At 39.9% G+C, this 24,414-nt stretch overlaps 1 protein-coding gene across 8 annotated transcripts in view; it reads left to right on the forward strand.

Annotated features, from left to right (window-relative positions):
* Positions 1-24,414, forward strand: part of LOC124862971 (voltage-dependent L-type calcium channel subunit beta-1-like) — a 48,690-nt gene that overhangs the window by 18,518 nt on the left and 5,758 nt on the right. For 5 of the 8 annotated variants that reach the window (XR_007037042.1, XR_007037043.1, XR_007037041.1 and 2 more), the window contains 11 exons: positions 7,843-7,962; positions 8,085-8,207; positions 11,210-11,346; positions 11,635-11,702; positions 13,249-13,409; positions 17,575-17,655; positions 17,743-17,801; positions 17,885-17,994; positions 21,118-21,126; positions 22,344-22,495; positions 23,402-23,497. Coding sequence is in view for 5 of the 8 variants with exons in the window: in XM_047357186.1 (XP_047213142.1) it covers positions 7,843-7,962; positions 8,085-8,207; positions 11,210-11,346; positions 11,635-11,702; positions 13,249-13,409; positions 17,575-17,655; positions 17,743-17,801; positions 17,885-17,994; positions 21,118-21,126; positions 22,344-22,495; positions 23,402-23,497 (1,116 nt within the window). In the remaining 3 variants the exon portion in view is untranslated. Of the gene's footprint in view, positions 1-7,842; positions 7,963-8,084; positions 8,208-11,209; positions 11,347-11,634; positions 11,703-13,248; positions 13,410-13,798; positions 13,828-17,574; positions 17,656-17,742; positions 17,802-17,884; positions 17,995-21,117; positions 21,127-22,343; positions 22,496-23,401; positions 23,498-24,414 lie in introns of all 8 variants that reach the window. The other 3 variants (XM_047357188.1, XM_047357187.1, XM_047357189.1) reach the window with 3 other exon arrangements.

Here is a 24,414-nt window from a genome sequence, read left to right on the forward strand (position 1 = left end):
GATAGATAGATAGATAGATAGATAGATAGATAGATAGATAGATAGATAGATAGATAGATAGATAGATAGATAGATAGATAGATAGATAGATAGATAGATAGATAGATAGATAGATAGATCGATAGATGTGACAAAGACATGGTGAAAGGCCAGTTTCAGCCACCAGATTAGAGATCCAGAAGGGATACTGTAATTTGCATACATGACTGTCCTCTGGGACTCCATCTTCCCTTCTTTTGCGTTTCTCCACCTCATTCTGTCCTAACTAAGCTAAACCCGCTCTCCTTATGAAGTTATTGCACATTTTGCCCCTTTTCTTCTCTGGATTGTGTGCTAAAACTCAGAGATAAAGCAAGAAATGATATTTAATTGTCTCACTTTTCATCTTTTTTATTCATTATCACATCATCCAGTGTGATAAGTCTGCAGATATTTGTATCTGTTTAATTATCAGGTTACAGGGTTCGCAGTACGTGTTAGCTCTCTGATGGTAATCACCTCTTAGTCATACGCTGTGGATTCTTGCAACACCTGCTGTGATGGTCCTGTTGCTTGTGGCAGTAACAGATTCAAATCTTTAAACTCTGCCCTGTTTTCTGGCACTGTTACAGAACGGCTCGGTTGATAGTAGTTACTGTGTTTATTTTTTCAAATATTAAACAAAGGAATGAATGATTACTAAATTATCATACCATTAATGCCGAGTCAATATTTGTTTAGTCTTGTAGAAATCTTCCTTTTCGTTGCTGCTTCAGAAAACGATGAGTTCATCTATATCTTCGCCAGAGGACCTTATCATTTTTCTAAGACACTCATGTTTTCCCATCCTCTCCTCTCTCCTTATTACATTACCTTCCCCCATTCTGTTGCTCTTTTTTCCCAACTCTATTGATTAAGTATGTTTTTCAGCCAGGAACCATATTTGGCAGCTTGATGACTGAATAAATAATAGAAGTTGGTAGTAGACAATGGAATACTCTCAGTAAAACACCAAAGATTTGAGCAATGTTACAGACAAATGATGGCATCTTAAAACTCAGCCGTGAGTCAGATAATTTCAAACTTCTGTGTTTGTTTTATGTCCCCAACTGCTTCCATTCTTACAGTAAAACCACTGAAAATTAATATGTACAGGGGTTGGACAATGAAACTGAAACACCTGGTTTTAAACCACAATAATTTATAAGTATGGTGTAGGGCCTCCTTTTGTGTCCAATACAGTGTCAATTCATCTTGGGAATGACATATACAAGTCCTGCACAGTGGTCAGAGGGATTTTAAGCCATTCTTCTTGCAGGATAGTGGCCAGATCACTACCTGATACTAGTGGAGGAAAACGTTTCCTGACTCGCTCCTCCAAAACACCCCAAAGTGGCTCAATAATATTTAGATCTGGTGACTGTGCAGGCCATGGGAGATGTTCAACTTCACTTTCATGTTCATCAAACCAATCTTTCACCAGTCTTGCTGTGTGTATTGGTGCATTGTCATCCTGATACACAGCACCGCCTTCAGGATACAATGTTTGAACCATTGGATGCACTTGGTCCTCAAGAATGGTTCGGTAGTCCTTGGCAGTGATGCGCCCATCTAGCACAAGTATTGGGCCAAGGGAATGCCATGATATGGCAGCCCAAACCATCACTGATCCACCCCCATGCTTCACTCTGGGCATGCAACAGTCTGGGTGGGACGCTTCTTTGGGGCTTCTCCACACCGTAACTCTCCCGGATGTGGGGAAAACAGTAAAGGTGGACTCATCAGAGAACAATACATGTTTCACATTGTCTACAGCCCAAGATTTGCGCTCCTTGCACCATTGAAACCGACGTTTGGCATTGGCATGAGTGACCAAAGGTTTGGCTATAGCAGCCCGGCCGTGTATATTGACCCTGTGGAGCTCCCGACGGACAGTTCTGGTGGAAACAGGAGAGTTGAGGTGCACATTTAACTCTGCTGTGATTTGGGCAGCCGTGGTTTTATGTTTTTTGGATACAATCCGGGTTAGCACCTGAACATCCCTTTCAGACAGCTTCCTTTTGCGTAAACAGTTAATCCTGTTGGATGTGGTTCGTTCTTCTTGGTGGTATGCTGACATTACCCTGGATACCGTGGCTCTTGATACATCAAGACTTGCTGTCTTGGTCACAGATGCGCCAGCAAGACGTGCACCAACAATTTGTCCTCTTTTGAACTCTGGTATGTCACCCATAATGTTGTGTGCATTTCAATATTTTGAGCAAAACTGTGCTCTTACCCTGCTAATTGAACCTTCACACTCTGCTCTTACTGGTTCAATGTGCAATCAATGAAGACTGGCTACCAGGCTGGTCCAATTTAGCCATGAAACCTCCCACACTAAAATGACAGGTGTTTCAATGTTTTGGGTATCCTTCCATAAGCTTCTCACTGCTGTGACTGGGTTGGGTTTGTAGACCACCTTTTTGTCTACAAATTACATGCACCACAGTTTTGTTATAGTCACATCCAAACTTTGACTTTATCGTCCTTCAGTCACCTTGGACCTAATTTGTTGTTATGCTATGAGTCATTGTCCATCTGAAATGTCTATTTGTTCCATAGCTTTAACTTTCTGATGTTTTAAGGTGTTGACTGTATAATTTCACTTTATGCCTTTTCCTGATGATACCATATCTTTTGTGAAGTGCACTAATACCTCTTGCACCCACATAGAATGATGCTACCACCCCCACACCTCAAAGTTGGAATAGTGTTATCAGGCTTTGCATGTTTCACCCTTTTTCCTCTGTAGAATCAGAATCAGCTTTATTCGGTAGGCTTGTGCACACAAATAAGGGATTTGAAAAATAAGATTAGTGAATCTGACTTTGAATTGGTTTCATCTTTGCTGAGTGGTCTTTCAGCCCATGTTGTTACAGGACTTGTTTCACTTTAGATACTGGCACTCTCTTACCAACTTCAACCAGCATGTTCACAAGGGGTTTTCCTCAGGGCGTTTAGCTATGTTTATCAGATGTGCATTTCCGACCAAAACACATTGTGGGACATTAAGCCTGTCTCCCTCCTGAATGCTATGTGGATAAACATTCCAGTGCTGTTTATTCTGCTGTTTATACTGCAAACAGATTTCACTAACTAACCAGTGTACTGTAATGGGAAATTGTCTATGCTACTGTTTTGTTGGTCCAAAGCTGAAACATTTGGAACATCTTGGCCTTCTAGGAGCCATTCATGTCAATTATCTGCCTTTTATATTTATTTACAATCGATTCCTATATATAGGCCATCACTTTCTCATTGCTTATGTAGCCCTGACTCTCTCGCTGGCTGCCTGCAACAAGCTGCTCCGATGGTTACTATGACACTGCTGAGGTCCCTGCCATGGCTCTTCCAATAGAAAGGCAGCTCTGCCATCAGGTGGCCTGTAGCTATTTTGAACAGGAGCTGTCTGTGAAGTGAAGCAAGCAGCTAAATTAGAGACACAACCTAATGACATCTGGGAGGAGGAGTAGTGAGGGGGTAGGAAATGAAGAGTATTCTCTCTCTCTGCGGGTCTCTCTTTTCTGATTTTGTTTGATATTTATAAAATAAATGGATGACTCAGACACTCATCCACATATAAAAAGTCATTGCTTATTGATCTCCCTCCCTACTGTGTTTTCTGCATCACCAACCTGTTGTTGTGGGTGGGTTAGATGATGCTCTTGCCCCTTTTTTTCCTTTAAAATGTTCCAGCAGGACCTTCTATCAGGTATTTCTTAGTCACTGCTGCATGCTGGGATGCACCTGAAAGGCTCATAAAATGACTCAGGCCCTCTAAGTGAGGGTGCTGCTGTTATTGAACTCATTAGATGCTGCTTGGAACTCACAGTGCCACCGGCGCACCACTTTGACCGTTTCCTTAAGTGAAACAGGAAGTGGCGAGCAGCCTTCCAGCGCCCTGGTAACAGGGAGTGCCCGCACTCATTGTGCTGTTGCCAAGTCACAGAGTGCCTCTGTGAAACAGGTGGCGGAGCGAGAATCAAGATCAATGTTTGTCATTTCATTTTAAATCCTGCAGATTTACATGGACAGCCATCAGAAGCAGAGACAATGAATAATCATACATCAATGCATTTGCAAACATTTACTCATAGCAAAGCTGCTTCACCCATAAGTGTTTTTTCCAGACATTTGACTCCAGCTAAAGATCTGTACAGTTTTTTGTGCTTTAATATAGTTGAAAAAACCTAATGTAGTATGTGAGACCCCCGCAGCTTTAAGAAGCAGCACCAAAACTCTGTACCATTATAAAAATGTCCACTGTTTGGGAACATTAAAGTTTCTTATTTAACTATAGTGACGATGGGAACAGAAAGGTGGACGAAATCAAACCCAATGCCGATGCTTATTTACGCATCTGAAGAAAGGCAAGCTAAATGTAAACTTCACAGAAAAGGAGAAAGGTGATAAATAATATTCAGTTTCCTGTAGCATTCAACCAACCCCAGATGCCACGTGAGTCTTTATAGGAGCAGATCCTACTGTGTCGAGGGAGTCCGTTCAATGAGGGGTTTTCCCAGCAGTGCTAGGAGCACAAATAAAAAAAACCTCCAAAACCAAGTTTGATTATTACCGAAAAACAAAAACCATGTGGCTATTTCATGTTATTTGACATTTTGATGGCAGATGGGATCATTTAATTGCTCTACTTATTCAGTCTATAGTTTGCCATCCTAAACCTTTAGCGAGTGGGAAGTATTTCAGACTCACAGTTCGGGATGTGTGTTGGGTCAGAATTTTCTGTATCTCCTTAAGGGTGGATTATTCATACGGAGACTGCAGGTAACAATGATCTTTATTATCCACCATCTTTATAGCTGATTTAATCAGGAACTGAAGCCTTGACTATAGCACATTATCACACTTGCAATGGTTTACTGGTAACACCATATAATTTGTGTAAGCCTTCTAACTATATGAAGTACATCCTCTGTTGTAGCTTACCACAGAAGCTTCCAACAAGAGTATGTAGACTAACACACTGTGAAAGAGCTCAGGGCTATGTTCCCAAATTGATCTTGGGTCAAATATAATCTATTTTATCTTCCTAGTGTTCATTACAAGGCGATCCACAAACTACTGGCTTTTCCAGTTGCAGAGTAGGCAGATAAGGATGGTGTCATGAGAAAATTTCACGTTGTAATTTTTTAGGTTTATACTGACACAGTTAGTACAGCTCTGAGGAGGACCCGTGCTGATCGGCCTGGGATCCGAGATAACCTTGTTAACCTTTACATGCTGAACATTATTTAAAAAGAAAAAAATGTCATTTAATAATAAAATGACTCACTTATTTAATTTCATTCGGTATATGCCATAATAAAGAGGGTTGGAGAGCATTCAAAGCTTAGCTAAAATATATAAAAAATACAGTAAGCCCAATCTGGGCCATTCAGTTTTTATTAAAATATCCTTCAGATGTCTGTCCTGTCTGTGTTTTTTAGCCCAGACAGGCTGGAAAATGTCCTTTGTGAATGTGTTGCAGACCATAAGTAATGGAATCAGTATGATTTTCTTCCCCACTGCATTCGAGTGTTTAGCTATATAGAGGAAAAAATAAATAATATCACACCAACAGATCATCAGTGATGAAGTTTGAGAATGTGTGTTACTGTTGTAGCCTCTTAGGTGTTGTTTTTAGCAGAATAATACATGGAAATTAAGAAATCTACTAATTAAATGTCTAATATGAGAGGAAACAGAAAGTTTACAAAAATCTTTAAAAATCTTTAATTTTCAGCAAGCTGTTGGATCATTATTTAATAAAATACTACTCACCATTCAAGATTTAGACGAAGATTTAGATGAAAGGTCTACTGCTCCTTAGGATGTGAGAACAGATCACTTTGGTTCTCCTGATCTGACTATAACTAAGATGTATTTATGCAAAATTCAAACAGGCTGCGATTCCATAGAGAAGTAATTTGTTAACTTTCTATATGGTTTCACAAGAAAAACACGGGAGAACCAAGACTCCCTGCTATCACTAAGAGTATTGGCTTATTGGTTCCCTACCTGACTAAGACCTTTCTTCCCCAATTACTCAGTTTGATCCAAAAGCCTTAATCCATTTTAAAATAAAGCTGTAACATAACATAATGTAGAAAAGTAAAGTGCTGTCCATATATATTGCCCATACAGACCCCCTGATCACATACTGATGCCTGTAAAAATCATAATTTAATTTAGTCACATTAGATTTTGTTCCGAAAACAAACTCCAGAAGAATATCTGGTGGCAGACATTTGCTGGACCTGACGGGTATGATGTGTGACTACACTCGAGCAGGGAATTTTTTTAATCAACATTGCATATGGCGTATGTCATCTTTGTGCATTATCAGAACTATTTTAAAAAGCCTACACCTAGTGAGTCACTTCTTCTGCCTGGCACATTCAGCTGTCCCGCATTCTTGTCACTACCTCCTACAAAGCGGCAGGCAGCCTGTCAGCTAAAAAATACACAAAACAACAAAAAAAGCTAGAGAACAAGTGGGACGGTTATATAAATTGAACACTCAAACTCTTCATAAGCTGAAGAGTGCATTGGGGCCAGGCTTACAGGACGTGCCGCTTTTTACCTGGCAGGCTTGTCTGGATCAGGGTCAGCAGAAGAGAGTCAAGTTACCGTGCATGAGTGGTGAATGTGCTGGAAACTTTAGCCACTTCATGAGAATTTTATATCCTAGCTGATATTATAAAGAGTTCCCGGTCTGTGGTATTGTCCATACTTGAGGCACCCACTCACTGAATCCCTCATGCAGGTTTGAGACCTTGTGTACACTGTCAGTCACTTGATTATTTAGAGTCAGCTTAAATGTAATATGAAGGGGCCCTTTGTGTTACTGTATGCTCACCTGAGGCAGGCTTTACAGCTCAGGACAAGAAGGTTTACAGTGCTGGCTGCATTTAAAGGCATCGCTGGAAAAGATGTGTAAAAAGCCTAGAAACAGATATAAACCTTTTAAAGCAGCTGCAACATCTCACACTAAACTTGTTTAGAAACAAACCTTTCATTAAGGTCTATCTATTCATGAGAGGAAACAAAATGTAGATATTATAGGAAATGTTAGAAAAAATTATTGTTTTCACAAAATCACCAGTGGCACAATTAGTGGTGCCCCAAATTATCATTTTAAAATAAACGCAGCTGAAGCATTTTTTATTTCTAGTTTACTTTCTAAATTTGATCACAATTTCTAGGAATTTCCAATTAGTAATCCAGGACTCTTTTTGTTCTCTGCGGTATAAACGTGATGCGAATGTGCAACATGGAAACAAGTCCAGATTGCAACACTGGAAGAGTATGCATTAGTTCTACTTGCAAAAACAAAATGTAACAAAAAAATACAAAACATCAGGAAATTTCTCGTACCTCACTGTCATTACAACGCGTTCCCCCTAGAGGGCACATGCCACACTTGAAGAATTACTGGTCGACAATGTATCTCATTTCCACTGTTCAGTACGGCTGAGGGAATGTGATCCTGTGGGCCTGTTTCACTTCTTCTGAAAAAGCAAGAACGTCTGAAATAATGAGACATCGTAAATAAAAATATTCTGGTAGCCTTTTCCTCAAAACCAAAAAAGGATAGTCATTGGAGTTTTTGGCAGGACAATCGTCTGAAAGACAGGGTCAAATCAACACAGCAATGGTTCCCCCTGTTAAAACGCATCACAAGAGAACATGAATCCAGTACGAACAGAAAAGAAAGAAACTAGTTAGTTGGGGTTCTTGTCAGCACGGTGTACCCTGAAAATTATTTTCTGCTTGCTAAACATCTTGTCACTTTTGTTAAAAATGAACTGTGTATTTCAGGGCTCTGCAGACTCCTACACCAGCCGGCCGTCGGACTCAGACGTGTCCTTGGAGGAGGACCCCGAGGCTCTGAGGAAGGAGGCTGACAGACAGGCTCTTGCCACACTTGAAAAAGCAAAGGTCAGTCATTAGTAGGATAATGTTTTGGCCCTCGTTGACCTGTGCGCCTTGAGATCTGTATTCTGTCAAGCACCTTCCAGCATACTGGTATCTAATATCTGCTCCTGCTGTTGTGATTCCAGACCAAACCAGTGGCATTTGCTGTGCGCACCAATGTTGGTTATAACCCAGGTCCCAATGATGATGTTCCTGTGCAGGGCATGGCCATTTCCTTCGAAGCCAAAGACTTCTTGCACATTAAAGAGGTTTGAACATTGCCTACACACTTTTAAACCTTTGCCTGGAGAACGTGAGGTCATAATTGGCCGTGGTCTCTGTAGCTGAGTCCACAAATGTAATCTAAAGGTAAGTGCAGTGTCAGAGCAGCCTGGATGCTCCACAGAAAGAAATGTCAGGAGCAGGGCTCCAGACTTTTCTGCCATAAAACAACTTGCAGTGATAGTTTTATACTTTGCTGCATCGTACTGTACAGCCACGTTCCATCGAAACCGTAGCAGGCCATGAGTGGGTGTTGGTAGCAACAAAACTTACAGTGCAGTAAGAAATTGGTGCTCTGGTTTTTAGAGGGGAAAGAATACCTAAAAAATATCCTAAATTCTCAAATTTCAGTGTTTATATGTTGCACAGTTCTGCACATAAGTCTGAAATTACCAGTGAGTCATCGTATTTGAGTCTTTATTTTTTCCTCCCTGGTGGGCTAAACTTTCATTGAATGTGGTCTTAATGAATACAGCTCTCCAGGCTTTCTGAAGGGCTTTTAAAGTATTCTTTGCATGGGTGCTTTTTCACTCATTTCTATTTGTTAAGCCATTTAACTCATCATCCATCATCTAGACATCACCCAGACAGAAAGAAAGACTCCTAAAAATTAGTGTTCAGTCTATACTTTGTTAAAACACTTTATAAATAGCCGCCTGTCACAAAAAGAAAATTTCTTTATATTTATTCAATTAAATCCAAAATTTACAAAGATAAGATTTTATTTTGGCACCAATAAGCTTATTTTCAGCTAGATAATATTTGAAACCTGGTTATGTTTCAGATTTTTTTCCTCACAATTTCATTTTAATCACACACAACCTGCTACTATGGTCAGGTACAAAGGCTGGGCTGAAGATGCTTTCAAAGGCAACTAAAGCCCAAAGAACATATTTGAAAGGCCACTTTAACAGATTGCAAGAAGTTTGACTCTACAGAATGAAAACGTAGAGAAATACGGGTTGTTTTAAAACGTTTGCATATTTTATACATGAGATGTTGAGCATCAAAGGAGAAATTACAAGGAAGTCTTCTATTAAGGGGAATTGGGTAGGAGAGATGTTTGTGTGATCTAACAGTTACATGATACACAGTACTTTTCACATTTTGATACATAAACTAAAACAATATATTTTAACGGGATGTTTTTGCAATAAGACAGCAAACATTTGTCCATAATTGTGAGGTAAAAGCATACATAGTTTTCATTTTGTTAATTAATCAGAAAATTGTGAGGTGTATTTGTGTTCAGCTCCTTTTACCCTTCCATGAAATCCAGTGCTGGCTGCATTCAGACCCTAATTAGTAAATTGAGTCCAGCGGTGTCCCACTTAATCCATCTTTTCTGAGTAGGCCTCAGAGGTTTGTTGCAGAACATTAGTTAACAAACAGCATCATGAAGGTAAGGGAATACAACAGACAAGTCAGAGCTAAAGCTGTGAAGATTAAATGGAGTAATGACAAAAAATCAATCTGGGAGACTCACCCAATGGCTTCTCCGTGCGTCTCCTTGCCAACCAATCAGCATCAAGTCTGCAGTAATCCTCAGCCAATGATCCTTCAAGGCTCCGCATTTAAAGTCTCCCATTCATGGATCTCCCAGCTGTCAGCCGAGCTTAGACCCTCCTCCACCCCATCGCCTCCATCGGATTCTCAGTTCCATTACCATCGGGCCTCCTCTCCATCACCAGTACCAGATCCGGGGGAAGACAATTCTAATTCTAATCCTAAGACGTTCATCAAGTTCATGCATTCTCAGCATTCATGTCTTCCTCTGGGGTCTGAGCGTCAAACAAATAAACATCCATCGTGTAACTTCTCTAATCGCATTTTGTGTTTCTTATAGTGAGTCTCTACAGGATTGAAATCAAGGTTAGGTTATAAAACAGTATTCTAAACTTTGATCATCTAACAGAGATCTGTTCAATCCATCATCTGAAAATGGAAAGAACATAAACCTTCCATGGCCGTCCGCCTAAGCTGACGAACAGGGCCGAACACGGAGAGCATTAATCAAAGAAGAGACTCATGGTAAGCTAAAGCGGAGAATCGTTTAGATGGGAAGGATTTAGTCTTGTACTCCACAAATTAGGTCGTTAAAAGAAAGCTGTTTGCAGTTTGTCACAAGTCATGTAAGGGGACACAATGAACGTGTGAAAGAAGTGGTGAGGCGAGACTAAATTTGTACATTTCCAGTTGAAATGCAAAACAGTATTTGTGTTGGAAAACGAAGGGCCTGATCATACAGTGCCCAATGGTGGCAGCATCATGCTGTGGGACTGCAGAACAGGGATGCTGGTCAGAGTTGATGAAAAGATGGATGCACCTAAACATCCAGCGGTACAATGGAACAGTTCCCATCAAAGCATATTCAAGGGTGAAGATGGCCCAAAGTTGCAATATTTCACTCACTTGTAGGTGCAATATTAAGGACTACCTCATGCTCTACGTGTGTACTTAGTACTTTGCAAAGTTAATTTCAGCTTCACTATTTAACTTTGTATATTTCTTTTTTTTTTTACTGATTGCTATTTATTGTGAGATTTAGTGATGTATGGTATACTAAGTTTTCTTTTTACATAAGTATTAGGTTTCTTAACCGGGACCCGAGTCCAAATTTCGTACCTTAACAGGTAAATGTGAGCTGGTATGACAATAAAAATCCTTGAATCCTCGAATTGAGTCCTTAAATTTAATTTAAAAATTGTCGCAAGACTTATGATCACAGACTCCATCCTTCGCCTCATCAGTCTCTTGATGTGCAAAGCTGGTAAAGATATGCCCCAAATGACCTTCAACTATTTAATCAGGGATCTGAATCCATATTCCCATCAAATCTTTCTGTTTTTGGTTCTTGGTTGACAAAATTAAAAAAAAAATGTATTATTACCTTTTTGTAAGGCACTGTAGTTACTTCTGTTCTGACATTGCTAAGCCATGCTTTATCCATTTAATCTTACTGATGTCTGGCTGTTTGACGTGTGTGCAGAAGTACAACAACGACTGGTGGATCGGGCGCCTGGTGAAGGAGGGCTGTGAGGTGGGCTTCATTCCCAGCCCGGTCAAACTGGAGAACACCCGCCTGCTGCAGGAGCAGCGGATCAGACAAAATCGGCTCAGCTCCAGGTAACGGTGAAAGGTCCTCTGTGTCTACACTACGAGCAGCACAAACAACAGCCCCGCTTTTAAAAAAAGGGGTCAAACATGAATCACTCCTGATCCACCAGTCTCTGTAAAACACACTAAAATAGACAGAAGCAAAGCTGTGAGTCACTTTAGTACTCTGTGCTTCTTTCGTACATACACGCCGGCTTCTTTTGTTGCTGTATTTACAGTTATTTTCTTGGAGCAACTATGCTTATTTAGGATATGAAATAAAAACACATAATTTTTTACCACCTTTTACTTTTACAGTAAATCTGGAGGAAGTTCAAGTCTGGATGTTGCCACTGGAACTCGCAGGCCAACCCCTCCGGGAACAGGTAAGGTCAAAAAACATCCCGCTATGTTTGCAACCTTAAGGCAAGAAAGTGTCAAATAAGACGGGTGCTTGGTTCTTTACATGAAGACGTTAATAATTGGCTAGTTACCCGAGCATGATGATGAAACGTCTCAATGGGCTCCTGTGAGAAATGAAAGAGGTCTTCGGAAGTCTGTCATTAGCACTCAGGATGCGACTGAAATAGAGATGAGAAAAGGCAATGATCATTAGAGCTGTTAAGTATGTCTGGTTTGTGTGCGTCTGCATCACTGTTTCTCTGCAGAGCTGCCGAAACAAAAATAAATCAACAGAAACAATTATTGTTGACTTTAACTGTTTTTATCAGATGGAGTCACAATGATGAAGTTTAGACCTTTAAAACTGCAGTTCTGGGAAAAAATGTAGTTTTTGGTCAGGGCTTTGTAAAGATCATTCTCGAAATCCTAATAGTCCTCCTACTTCCTTGTTCCATCCCGTGACAATAAAACAGCCCCACAGCATGATGCTGCCACCACCATGCTTGACAATTGACACACGGAAGGTTTCACCTTGACCCCTCCAAATGTACTCATCACCCCTAAAATAGCCAAATAGCTCTTCTGACATTCCTTCAGAAGGCATTTGTCTTGTCCATGTGGTCAGCTGCAAATTTCAGTCAAGCTCGGAGGTGTTCTCGAATCTTCACTGAAGTCCTTTGAGCTTCCCATTTTTCAGAATATTAGTAAGTGCCATCAAACTAATTATTTTGCATACCCAATTCTTGGTTTCCAGAATAATGAAGTTGTATGTTGTATAATCATTGCAATCTGGAAAAATATTGGCTCAGATGAATCAATAAAATGTATTAAATTCATGCCCATGATGACTGCATATGAATACACACCTCCTGAGATGATAAAATTAGATAAGATTTGCATTTTGGTTGTTTATTTATTCAGGTCCTGAGCATAAACTTGTTGCCTTCCCAAATCTACCTTAAGTATCTGGATTATTTCCAGTTTCAGGTTTCAACAGATGTCAGCCATGACAGTTTCTTTTGTTTCCAGTATGTTAAATAAATATGCTTCAACATTCATCTCACAGACCAAAATGAACTCCTTTTCCATCCAAAATCCTGGATTGACACTTTAAAACAAGACCCCACCACTAACACGCCATGATTTAGCTTGTATCCTTCTCTTCTGCATTCGACTTTCTCTCGGTCTCTTTTGCAGCTCCTCCTGTTTCCCACTTCTTTCACAGCAACACTTCAAGTTTAGTTACTTTCACACTGAATTCACCTTCTCTGCTGTTCTCGCTATTACGCCTGACATCTGTGCTGTGCTTCATGATGATCTGTTGTGTTCAATTTTTAATAACTTTTTTCTGTTATAATCACCTTTTCTATCACAGTTTATGTCATCTTTTGCCTCCCTCTTGGTGCCTCTCATGTTCTTTTCCTCCTGTCGGCATCTCTTTGTTATTTGCTCTTTTTTCTTTCACTTTTCTTCATCCTGCTTTCTTCTCTGTCTCATCTTCTCTGTACAAACTGTCCACCCCACCATTAGCTCCCGTGGACACGTCCACAGCAGCCTTTGACGTTGACCCTCTCGACCTGGATGCCGAGGAGCCCCCTGAGTCGCAGGGTGACCCTCGCTCCCCCAAGGGCATGTCAGGCAGCGTAACTTCCCCCCAAGCGAACGCCCACCGACTGCCCTTCTTTAAGAAGGTAACATTAAGCAAGCCTGGCCTGGGACATCTTGCTGTATCCTCCTTCCTCCAACCTTCCTGAACTTGACCTCTGAGAGGTGGCTGGGGTTAACGTCTCTATTTCCCCTCCTTGTTTTTCACTAACTGCTCGCAGTTTAACCATCCCTGCTGCTATCTCCCAAACCTAACCCTGTTTGGCCGTGGACGGCTCCTTCTCAGGATTGTTATGCTGAGATACATTTGAATGTGTGTTTCTGTGCTAGAAACACTGACTCAACACTCAAACACTGAATAATAAAACGTCTCCTCTCCCGTTTTTTTTCTAATCTGAACCCGTCAACTAAACATTGTCTTGTGTTTTGTGCTTTTTTTTGTCTCTTTTCGCTTTTGTGTGGAATGATGCTGTAGGTGGCCCAGCTAAACAGAAACAGAAGTCGGTGAGTGTTCATTCTCAACACTAACCTCTAACATTTAATCATTCTTTATCCTCTGCTCTTTCATGATGTCCTGCTTGCAGAAGGTTTTAGCAGCCCTTCAACTGTTTATGCTTCCAAATAATCACTGATGCAAAAAAAAGTCCACCGAATGGCTTTCAATTTATGTTGACGCATCTGTCATTTCCCCTGAGTCCCGTATTAGAGCCCTCAGTGTGCAGATGCAGGTGCAGGCCCTGTTAGTCAGAGTATGGCTGTAATGCATCCTGACATGCTTTCATTCCCATTTATGATACCTGATTTGAGTAACAGTAGCCCACAGTCAGTGTTGTATGCTTCGCTGCGTAATTTATGCTCATCATAATCATAAGCTCCTATAAGGTTATTTTAGCAGTGAGAGTAGCAGGCAGCAGTAATGTTTGCTTTGGTATTTACACAGGAGAAACATGCTTAAAAGTCCACACAAATCCAACTTTTGTTAGACATTTATTCTTTGGGGACCAAAATCCCACATTAGGGCAGATATTTTTTGCTTTAGGTCATGTGTACTACACTTAGTGGCACCCCTGCTGTTTATACTTAGTCTTCTCTTTTAGTATTTCACAAAATTCTTTGACTTTTCCACTTTACACAGTCTCTCTAGATCAATTTAGCCGAAGGTTGATTTTGTGTCTTGTGAACCATGTCTGTGTTAATTTGGATCATTACCCTGCTGAAAGTCCCAGTGAACACCATTTTTAGTTTTCTCATCAAATTTTCATTTAAAATCTCTCGGTATTTCAAAGCGTTCATGATGGCATGCACTCCAACAAATCTTTGGAAGAGAAACAGGCCCACAGCCTCACAGATCTTCCACTATACTTAACAGTGGTCATGAGGTGATTATCCATTCCTTTGTTTTTACATGCCACCCAATTGGAGTGTTTGTTGCTGAAACACTTAATTTTAGTCTCATCCGGCACTTCGGTCAAGTTAAAGTCCTAGTCATGTTTAACAAACTCTACACAAGGGGTGCCCAAGGCCAGTCCTCGAGAGCTACTATCCTGCAACTTTAACATTCAACCATGCATCAAAAAACTGGTTTATAACCAGGCCCTTCAGGGCTGAATGATAAGCTGATGGGGGAAGGCAGCCATTTAATTCAGGTGTGTTGGAGAAAGGATGCCTCTAAAAGTTGCAGGATGGTAGCTATAAAGTACTGGCCCTGGGCACCCCTGATTTAGAACAATATCTGCAGGCTTGAGAATATGAGAGTGGGTTAAAGCACATGCTGCAGCAGGAGCAGGGGGCCCAAGTAGGAAGTTAGATATGCAATGGTTCCACCTGTAGAAGAAGTAATGAGAAGTTTTTATAATGAGGTGTGAGATAGGAGTTGGATGAGTTTAGGCCTTTTCCCAAATGTAGTTATTTTATACTTCCCCTTGTAGTGATAGTATCTATATGTATGTACGCTATCAACCAAGTTACTTACGGCTATAAATTGTGCTCGAAATTGTGCTCTGTGCCTGCTTTAAAAACATCAGTGGAGTTGATGTTTTCAGCTCTCCAGCATTGCCCTTTTTATTGACAAGAACCATTTGGCCATTTTTGCACTGTGTATTTTTGGCTCTGATGAATAGAAACGAGGTGAAAGGAGCTTCCGTTGTTCAGGTTTATGTAATGTAACGTTTGAACAGGTCGCTCTAGTGCTTTCTGATGCCTGAAGTGTTATACCAGCACACAGAGGAGTGGGCACGCTTGGAATAAAAATCCAAAAAGGGAAATAAATTTCATCCAGTTTTATCGTTATCAGAGAATACAAGGCAGATGACTATCATTACCCAAATTAAAGTGGCTTATAAAAGGGTATAGAACTCATGATTGCAAACGAATACAGGATTTTACAGGCAATTTAACCTTTAAAAAAAATTGAAGACAACACAAGAAGGTGACGCAAAACAACTAAACACTTGAGACTAAACAAACTGAGAGTGCTGCAGAGTGGGACGGGGCTGTGATGGGATCAAAAACCAGCATAATAACAACAAAGAGTTGTAAAATCAAGAAGATGAGAAAGAAAAATCATGACAAAACCTATAGACTACATAAACAAATTGCATAAGAATAATCATCCAATCAGAAATTACACTTAAAAAATAAGCCCTCAATTCTCTACTTGCAGAACAGTGCAAAGGTCTTGAGTTATCTATTTGTTGATTGTTAGCATTGGCTTCCTGAAGCACTTTCAGTGTTTTTTCTAAGGAGTTTTACTATCTTTTCATGCTTTGTTAGGTTTTTAAGTCATATTTGGGCAAATTCATTCCCTGCCTCCCAGTAAGGTCCAAGTGACGTATGTTCGCAGACATGAAAAGGTATTTGGAGACCTTAAATCAGACTTATCAAGCATTCAGGCATTAAAAGGCCCTTAAACTAAAGGAATGACCTGATGTTGTGTCTACACATGAGAAATTAGTAAAAAACTCATTTTTAATCTATCTTTAAGGAGTTTTTTTGATAACATTTTGTCATAGTCATAGGTTTTGTTCAATTTTCTGTAGTTAAATCTGCTTAAAATGCTAAAGATAACAGTATTTGTAATAACAAAATGGTATTTTAGCACCAGCAAGGTGATCACCAAAGAGGTATCAGCTGAAAACCTTGCAGACAGTAAAGGATCCTCTCTTACGTTGTGTGTTAAATCATGCAGATGTTGTTCATCTGCTAAGACTTCCTCTGGCGTTCTCTATTTGACCACTTATTTTATTCCTGATGAGGAAGCTTATAAACTTATAAACTGAGGGAAGTGGAGTGGGAGGCAGGTATTCAGGGAACATATAATAGGTGTGGACCAGGCTGCAAGGAGGCTGAGGGAATGTGTCAGGTGAAACTAATGAGCATGAGGAAAGCAGGGACAAGAAGAACTGAGCACAAACTTGACTAAATAAAACCTGGGGAAACTCTGACCTAAAAGGAAAACAAACCAACACGTGAATGCAAGAATCTAGAAAGTAATAAACTAACAAAAAACCCAAAATGGCAGATCCTGATAGTCCTGTGCTGAGTTAAGTCCGGACCTTGATCTCATTAAGATGTGGGATGACTTGAAACATACAGTATGATGCAAGAAACTCCACAAACATCTCACAGCTGAAACATTGAAGTGGAATGAACTTTCCTCACTGAGATTATTTCTGCTAAAGGAGCCAACCCACCATTTAAGGGGTAGGGCATTGTAATGTTTTCCGTCAGCTAGAAAACACATTTTCGGTGATTTATTTTCTTGAAGGAGTAAAAAACAAAGTTCATTTTTGTTGCTTAAGAGCAATTAAATCACTTTCTTTTCCAGAGATAAATAAAAAATAAGGTTAGACTATTCTTAATAGAGAACTGAATATTTAATAGGATGTCCTCATTTTTATACATGACTGTAGTAGCAATTAGTAATGTAATATAACTGCAGCAAATGTTCCCATCTATAACAGAAAGTGTGAAGTACGACGTCTGTGTTTGGAGCTGCAGCACAGTCACGAGAGCTCACGCTGGCGTCTGGTTTAATTATGGACACATTCATTAGGGGCAGCACTCTGAGTTCAAAAATCAATCCCTCCCTCTAAACACTCAGACAGTTAATAAAACAAATGGACTCCATTGTCTAAGACTAGCCATCCATCACTCTGACCTCTCACATAAGGTGGAGAAGGATTTATGCGTGAGCGTAACTGTATGAGCTTTGGTTCTGTCCAATTCAGATCTTCTCCTTCCCTGCTGCAGATGGAGCACGTTCCTCCATACGACGTGGTTCCCTCCATGAGACCCATCATCCTTGTTGGACCTTCACTAAAAGGTTATGAGGTAAGGAAGGATAGGAAGCAGCAACTGCTAATTTCAGCTTACCTTCAGTCTCTTTGTGCATTCTTCATGTTGGATGTTGCTTCCTAGGTCACAGATATGATGCAGAAAGCGCTCTTTGACTTTCTGAAACACAAGTTTGAGGGAAGGTAAGTCATGCAAAAAGCCATTATAATCTGTAACTCTAGAAAATCTCCCTTTAAATAAATCTGGATGTGTTTTTGTTGTTCAGGATATCCATCACACGTGTGACAGCAGACATCTCTCTGGCCAAACGTTCAGTCCTCAACAATCCCAGCAAACACACCATCATCGAACGCTCCAGTACCCGCTCCAGCTTGGGTGAGACTGCCTGCTTTAGCTACCAGAGTGGGAAAACACACTGAGAAAATGTCACAAAATGTAGGATTTTTCTCCCGAGCTGAAATAATGCAGTGTAGAGAAAATATCGGAACAGAAAACATTTGATCCATCTTGTTTCATTGCTGAGCACCTTTTGCTATTTGTGTTTCACATCTGTGTTTTTATTTACACTAATAGAAAGATTTAACTCAGATACTTGATAATTATATAAAACAAAGTGGAAAAAAAAGCATTTTTGATAAAGGATAAGGACTGCAGGTTTAACTGGAAATTAAACACAAATTCTCTCTAAGTCAGACAGCTTTTGGTCATCACACTCAGATGTAGTCATTATAGGGATAGTTCAGAATTTCTGAAGTGGGGTTCTGTTAAAAGGTTATAAAGAGTCAATATCTTACATGCAGAAAGATATTATTATAATATATCATCCTCATTTAAAATTGTGAATACAAAATTCTTAGCGATACTAAGTCAAAATTATGTGGTAGTTTATCCTATGAGATAGCTAAATGATACACATACACTGACCGGCCGCTTTATTAGGCGCACCTTGGTTGGACCTTATTTTACTTTCAGAACTGCCTAAATTCTTCATGGCGTAAACTCAACAAGGTGTTAGGAACATTCCTTAGAGATTCTGGTCTCAATTGACATAATGGCATCATGTCAGCTTTGCAAACATGGATGCCTGATTCCTATAATTTTTTTTCTGTTGTGTCAGCTATATGCTGGATTCTCATAAGCCTTTTTAAAGAATTTACAGTTTGGTTTACAATTTTGGTTTGAAAATATCCACTGGGCTGCTGGTTTGGGGAATGTAGGGTAGCTTCAATTAATGTGTGCGTGATTAATTAACCTATGCTCCTCATTGGTGTCAGAACAGATCATAGATTATTATTACTATTTTAGTTGGCTAATTTTAAATAGTATAATGGAATTAACAGAGACTTTAGAAATTTTTCAAACTGCATGATGTGATCGGAGTTTTTTAGAGGTTTTTTTTAAAATTTATTTTAGGGGGAGCGGTTGCTCCACCTGCTCCTTTCTTCAGACACCATCCACGATCCGCATTTCCTGTTCCACCACATCCCAAAAGTGCTCTGTTGTGTTAAGATCTGTTGATTTTGGAGGCCATTGGATCAGAGCTTTGTGATATAGTGAATTCTCCTGCTGGAAGAAGCCATCAGAAGATGGGTACACTGAGACCATAAAGGGATGAACATGGTGATCAAAATTCAAGCTCAGGCTCTGGTGTTCAAACGTTGCTCAGTTGGTACTAAAGGACCTACATGTTGCCATTGCACTACCACCACCAGCCTGCACAAAGTTTGCAAGGCAGAATGAATCCATGCTTTCATGTTATGTTAAATTCTGACCCTACCGTCTGAGATCAAGACTCACCGGATCGGGCAATAGTTTTCTAACATGTTATTTTGGTATGCCCGTCTACGTTGTAGTCTCAGTTACCTACTCTTAGGTGACAGTAGTGGCACCCGGTGTGGTCTTCTGCTGCTGTAGCCCATCTGCTTCAAAGTGTGATATGTTGTGCGTTGAGATGGTTTTCTGAATATGTTGGTTGTGACATGTAGTTATTTTACCTATTGTTGCCTTTCTGTCATCTCAAAACCAGTCTGCCCATTTTTCTCTGACCTATGGCATAAACAAGGCAATTTCATCCACAGAGCTGCTACTCACTGGATATTTTATCTTTTCAGACCACTCTCTGTGAAGAGATGGTTGTGTGTGAGAAAAACACAGTAGATCTGCAGTTTCTGAAATATGCCGTCAGCACTCTAGCGTCAACACACCACAGAAGTGCCATGCCATGTGCTCTGCCCAGGCTGCTTCTGTCATCTCTGCACATGTGATGTCCAAGGGACAACGTATTTAGTAAAAACCCCCAAGGTCCCCCTGGTGGTTGAAGACAAAGTTGAGGACTACAAGAAGACCAAGGAGGCTGTGCTCCTGCTGAAGAAGTTTAAAGCCTGAAATGATATCAAGAAGGTCTGTGGCTCTCAGTGCGTGCGTGCTGGTAAGGATAAAAGGCCCCTGTATTATCTACAACCAAGATGTTGATTTTAACTAAAGCCTTCAGGAATTTTCAGCCTGTTTGGGAGAAACAACCAAAGTCACTTAAATTCGTCATGTCTGGATGCATAAATGCTTTAAGTTGCTGCCATGTGATTGGTTGAATCTTGATTTGTGTTGAAGATTAACTGAACAGGTGTACCTAATAAAGTGGCCGGTGGGAGTTATTTATCAAAATCTAAGGGCTAAGTAAAAACAATGACAACTATAAGCTTTTTTTATTGTACCAGTGATAGAAATCGAGATGTTTATGCAAACGCTATTTTATGAACTTTTAGACCAGCATTACAGTTTAAATGAAAACCTATAATTTATCATTATTTTTACATAAGAAATGGAAGAACGGATGGGTGTGCTACCAATGATCGAAGGTTAGAGATGCAGAAATTCATAAATGTAAATAATCTTTACGTTTCTACATTTTTAAAGCTACTACCTCTAACAAGAAACCTGCAGCACATTTACCTTTTACGCTCTGTTGATTACAAACAAAACTAAAACCGGAAATTGGTATTGGCTAGTAAAAGCCTTATCAGTGTTGTTACAGTTTAACTGATTTACCATTTTACACAAAAAAGAACATAATACAATACACATTATGAAGAGGCAAACCTGATTAATGTTACCCAAAAGATGTTGTGGGAAAGGAGAAGCTTGAAAAATACACATAGCTTGGGATGCGTTGAGTAACCAATTAGTTGGAAATGGTTGTGTTCATTAATTCAAGATGTTCATTAAAGGCACCCCTGGTATTAACTACAGCAAAGTGAGCAGAAAAGGCAACATCTTCAATGAGACACATATCAGGACTTCCTGGATGTAGATGTTAGACAGTAGAGATGGGCACAGCATGAATCTCAGGCATCACCATTTGTCATCAAAAGACCTACAAGCTTTTATTCCAGCTCTGATTGCGTCTGATCCAGCATCCTCTCTCTTTTCATCCTGTCTTTTCTGCCCTTCGCCCATCCTCCTCTCCCACCACCCATCCTCCTCCTCTGTCTTTTGATTCAGACGTACTGGGTACGTATGCTCCCCTCACAATAAAACATTGAAGCCCCTTTCTCTCTGCCTTTTTTTTCTCCTAACTTTATTCATAAAATGCTTATATTCATCCTCGCCTGTCTTCTTTTCTGCTTGCCTGTCAGTTTCTCTGTTCCTCATACTTCTTTGTGACAGCCTGTAGTCAGGAACAAAAAGGAAAAATTACAAAACCCAAGCAGGAAGTGATTAGCAGAGCTGCTAAAAGCTGCTTTATGATGCCCAGAGGGAAGCTTTAAAACAGTGTACCTAACTTTAAGCTTTGACCAGTAATTCCACCACTATTTTATATGTTTGCAATCACACTCTGGATCTTCCTTTATTAACTCATGGTGGGGGAGTAAGTTTATCTCAGCAGTCAAATGTATGAAATCACAGCCTTTGTTGAAGTTAATGAAGGCTTTGCCTGCTCTGTCTTTATACAAGCTAAAGTTCAGACTTGCAGAGAACCTGTTTGGCCTCCAGCTATAATTCTATACCGCTCAGCCTCGCCAGGAGCGGCTGTAATGTGTCCACGTGGCATCTCTTCTCCTCTTATCTCCCCCCGCCACTGGGTTTGCAGCACCTTAAGTTTTGACCAAGCAGGCGATGAGTTTATTCAGGCTTTCGGGTTTTAATCTCTCTCCTTCAACAGGCCGATAAAAAGCAGAACTGTGGTCCAAATGCGAAGTTCTGAGTTCTAATGGGCTGTTACTGAGAAACAATGAAAACATAACACACAAACCGTCCAAAGACTGCAATGGTCCACATGGTAGAATACTTACTGCCGTGCCTGTACTTCGTAACAAAAACTGATGTTTCATGCTTTATTTTAAATTGTGGCCTTATTGCAAGCTACTCAAAGGGCCACAGGCATCTCATTTCTAATCGCCTCCTTCCATCACAGCCTTGAATTAGTAATGATTAAAAAAAAACCTCAATATCTGAAGGGGGCAAATGAATGAGGATGCTGCTGCACTCCATTTAGCTTTGCATAAATGGAACTTAAACTGTGCACTGAACTGATTTACATGCCTGGAAGTTTGTTTTTTCCACAAAAAATTCAACATGCATGAGTAGTTACTAACATCTCAGTTATGTACATGTGCACAAGTTAGAGAAACTCTGTCTCATTAGGGAGAGATGCTTCTCCTCAAAGAAAAAAAAAAGACTTCTGTTTTGTTTTATTTATGAGCTCTTTGTGCTTCCTGGGCTTTCAGCTGAGGTGCAGAGTGAGATTGAACGTATCTTTGAGCTGGCCCGCACCCTCCAGCTTGTTGCTTTGGATGCAGACACCATCAACCATCCCTCTCAGCTGGCCAAGACATCCCTGGCTCCCATTATTGTTTATATTAAAATAGCCTCACCCAAGGTAAGATCAGATTGTATTCACCATATCCCATGTCATCTTTTCATTAAAGAGATAGTTTAGATTTTTGATGTGGGATCATGTGGAGTGCTTATGAGCAGTCAGTATCTTGTTTGCAGTAGGCAGCCCTCAGAGCAGTCACTGTCTGTCAAATCAGTCAGAAATGTTTACCGATTCAAGCTTCAAGCTAACAGCTGATCAGAGTAGATTTTAGCCTTACAGCATACATTTGAACAGTTAAAAGCAAATATTTACATACATAAGAGTGTCATTAGCCACAGTAATAGGTGGCTGAAATGCCAGTCAGAAAATAAAAGCCATTACTCCAAAAGCAACTGAAAGCCAGATCACAGTTTGTAAATGCTCTCAGGGACAAAGACATGTCCTGGTCTGATAATACTAAAGATGAAGTTCTTGGCCATATTGACCAGTTTTGGATCTGGACAAATAGGTAGAGGGCTTGCGAAGCCTGAGAACACCATCCCAACTGTGAAGTACAAGGGTGGTACAGTATAATGTTGTGGGAGTGTTTGGCAGGAGGAGAGACAGGTGCACTTCACAAAATAAATGGCATCTAAAGGAAAGAACGTTATGTGGAAATACTGAAGCAGGCTCTTAAGATAAAGCTTGGACACTGTGGGGTTATCTGTGTTTTTATTCAGTGTATAAACATTTCTGCTTCCAATATGCAAATGTAATATTTCTGTTACCTAATATCGTTTAAAGTGTTCGGAAAGTTTTCAGTATGTTTTTTTCAGGTTCTTGAAATTCACTCCTGAGTAGCTGATTGCTTGACTCTCCTGTTAGCTTGGCTAACCCAATAGAATTTAGATGCATTTTAGTAGCATACCTTAGTTGAGTTAGGGGTGACTGCTATTTCCTTCAACCGTGTTATCGACTCCCCTGCAGGTTCTCCAGAGGCTCATTAAATCCAGAGGGAAATCCCAGGCCAAACATCTGAATGTGCAGATGGTTGCTGCTGACAAGCTGGCTCAATGTCCACCTGTGAGTTGAGCCTTATGATTTGAGTTTGTCCTCATTTGTCATTTTGTAATCTGAGGAAATTCATACAGCTCAGTTTAGTACTTTACATACACTGATCATGTACATGAATGTCATTAAGATGTTTCCTTTTAATGATTCATTAATGTTCGAGTTTGGATTTGTTGTTGATTTTCTAAAATCCACACAAAGTTAGTATTATATATACAGGATCAATCATTTATGTTCACTAATATTTGGTTCAAATATTGCTAAGTAAGTTGTTCTTTAACCAAACACTTTGTAGCCATTAACAAAATCAAGAATAATAGTGGCTGGGAATATAACCACTGTTCTCAGCAAACCTACTACAGGAAATTTAAACTGGTTGCATTCCTACATACAGGGTTAGGGTTGGATCTACAGGATCTTCCAGGAGAATAATGTTAATGTTAAACTAAAAGTTACCATGATTGTTCACTGTGCTGTTGAAACACCCACATAACGCTAGGTTTAAACCTTCTAGCTGCTGATTTAAAATCAAGCCTGAGCATTTGGAAGTAGACCTCCATCTTCATTATTCCACCAAGAAACGCACCAGTTCCATTGGCAGTGAAATAACCCAATGTCTCACCTTGGTTCTTCTAAATATACCTTTTCTAATTGTGGCTAAATAGCTCGAGCTTCATCTTCTCTGACCATATACAGGTCCTTCTCAAAAAATTAGCATATTGTGATAAAGTTCATTATTTTCCATAATGTCATGATGAAAATTTAACATTCATATATTTTAGATTCATTGCACACTAACTGAAATATTTCAGGTCTTTTATTGTCTTAATACGGATGATTTTGGCATACAGCTCATGAAAACCCAAAATTCCTATCTCACAAAATTAGCATATCATTAAAAGGCTCTCTAAACGAGCTATGAACCTAAT

This window comes from Girardinichthys multiradiatus, chromosome X (genome assembly GCF_021462225.1).
Source record: "Girardinichthys multiradiatus isolate DD_20200921_A chromosome X, DD_fGirMul_XY1, whole genome shotgun sequence".
Classification (NCBI taxonomy): Eukaryota; Metazoa; Chordata; class Actinopteri; order Cyprinodontiformes; family Goodeidae; genus Girardinichthys; species Girardinichthys multiradiatus.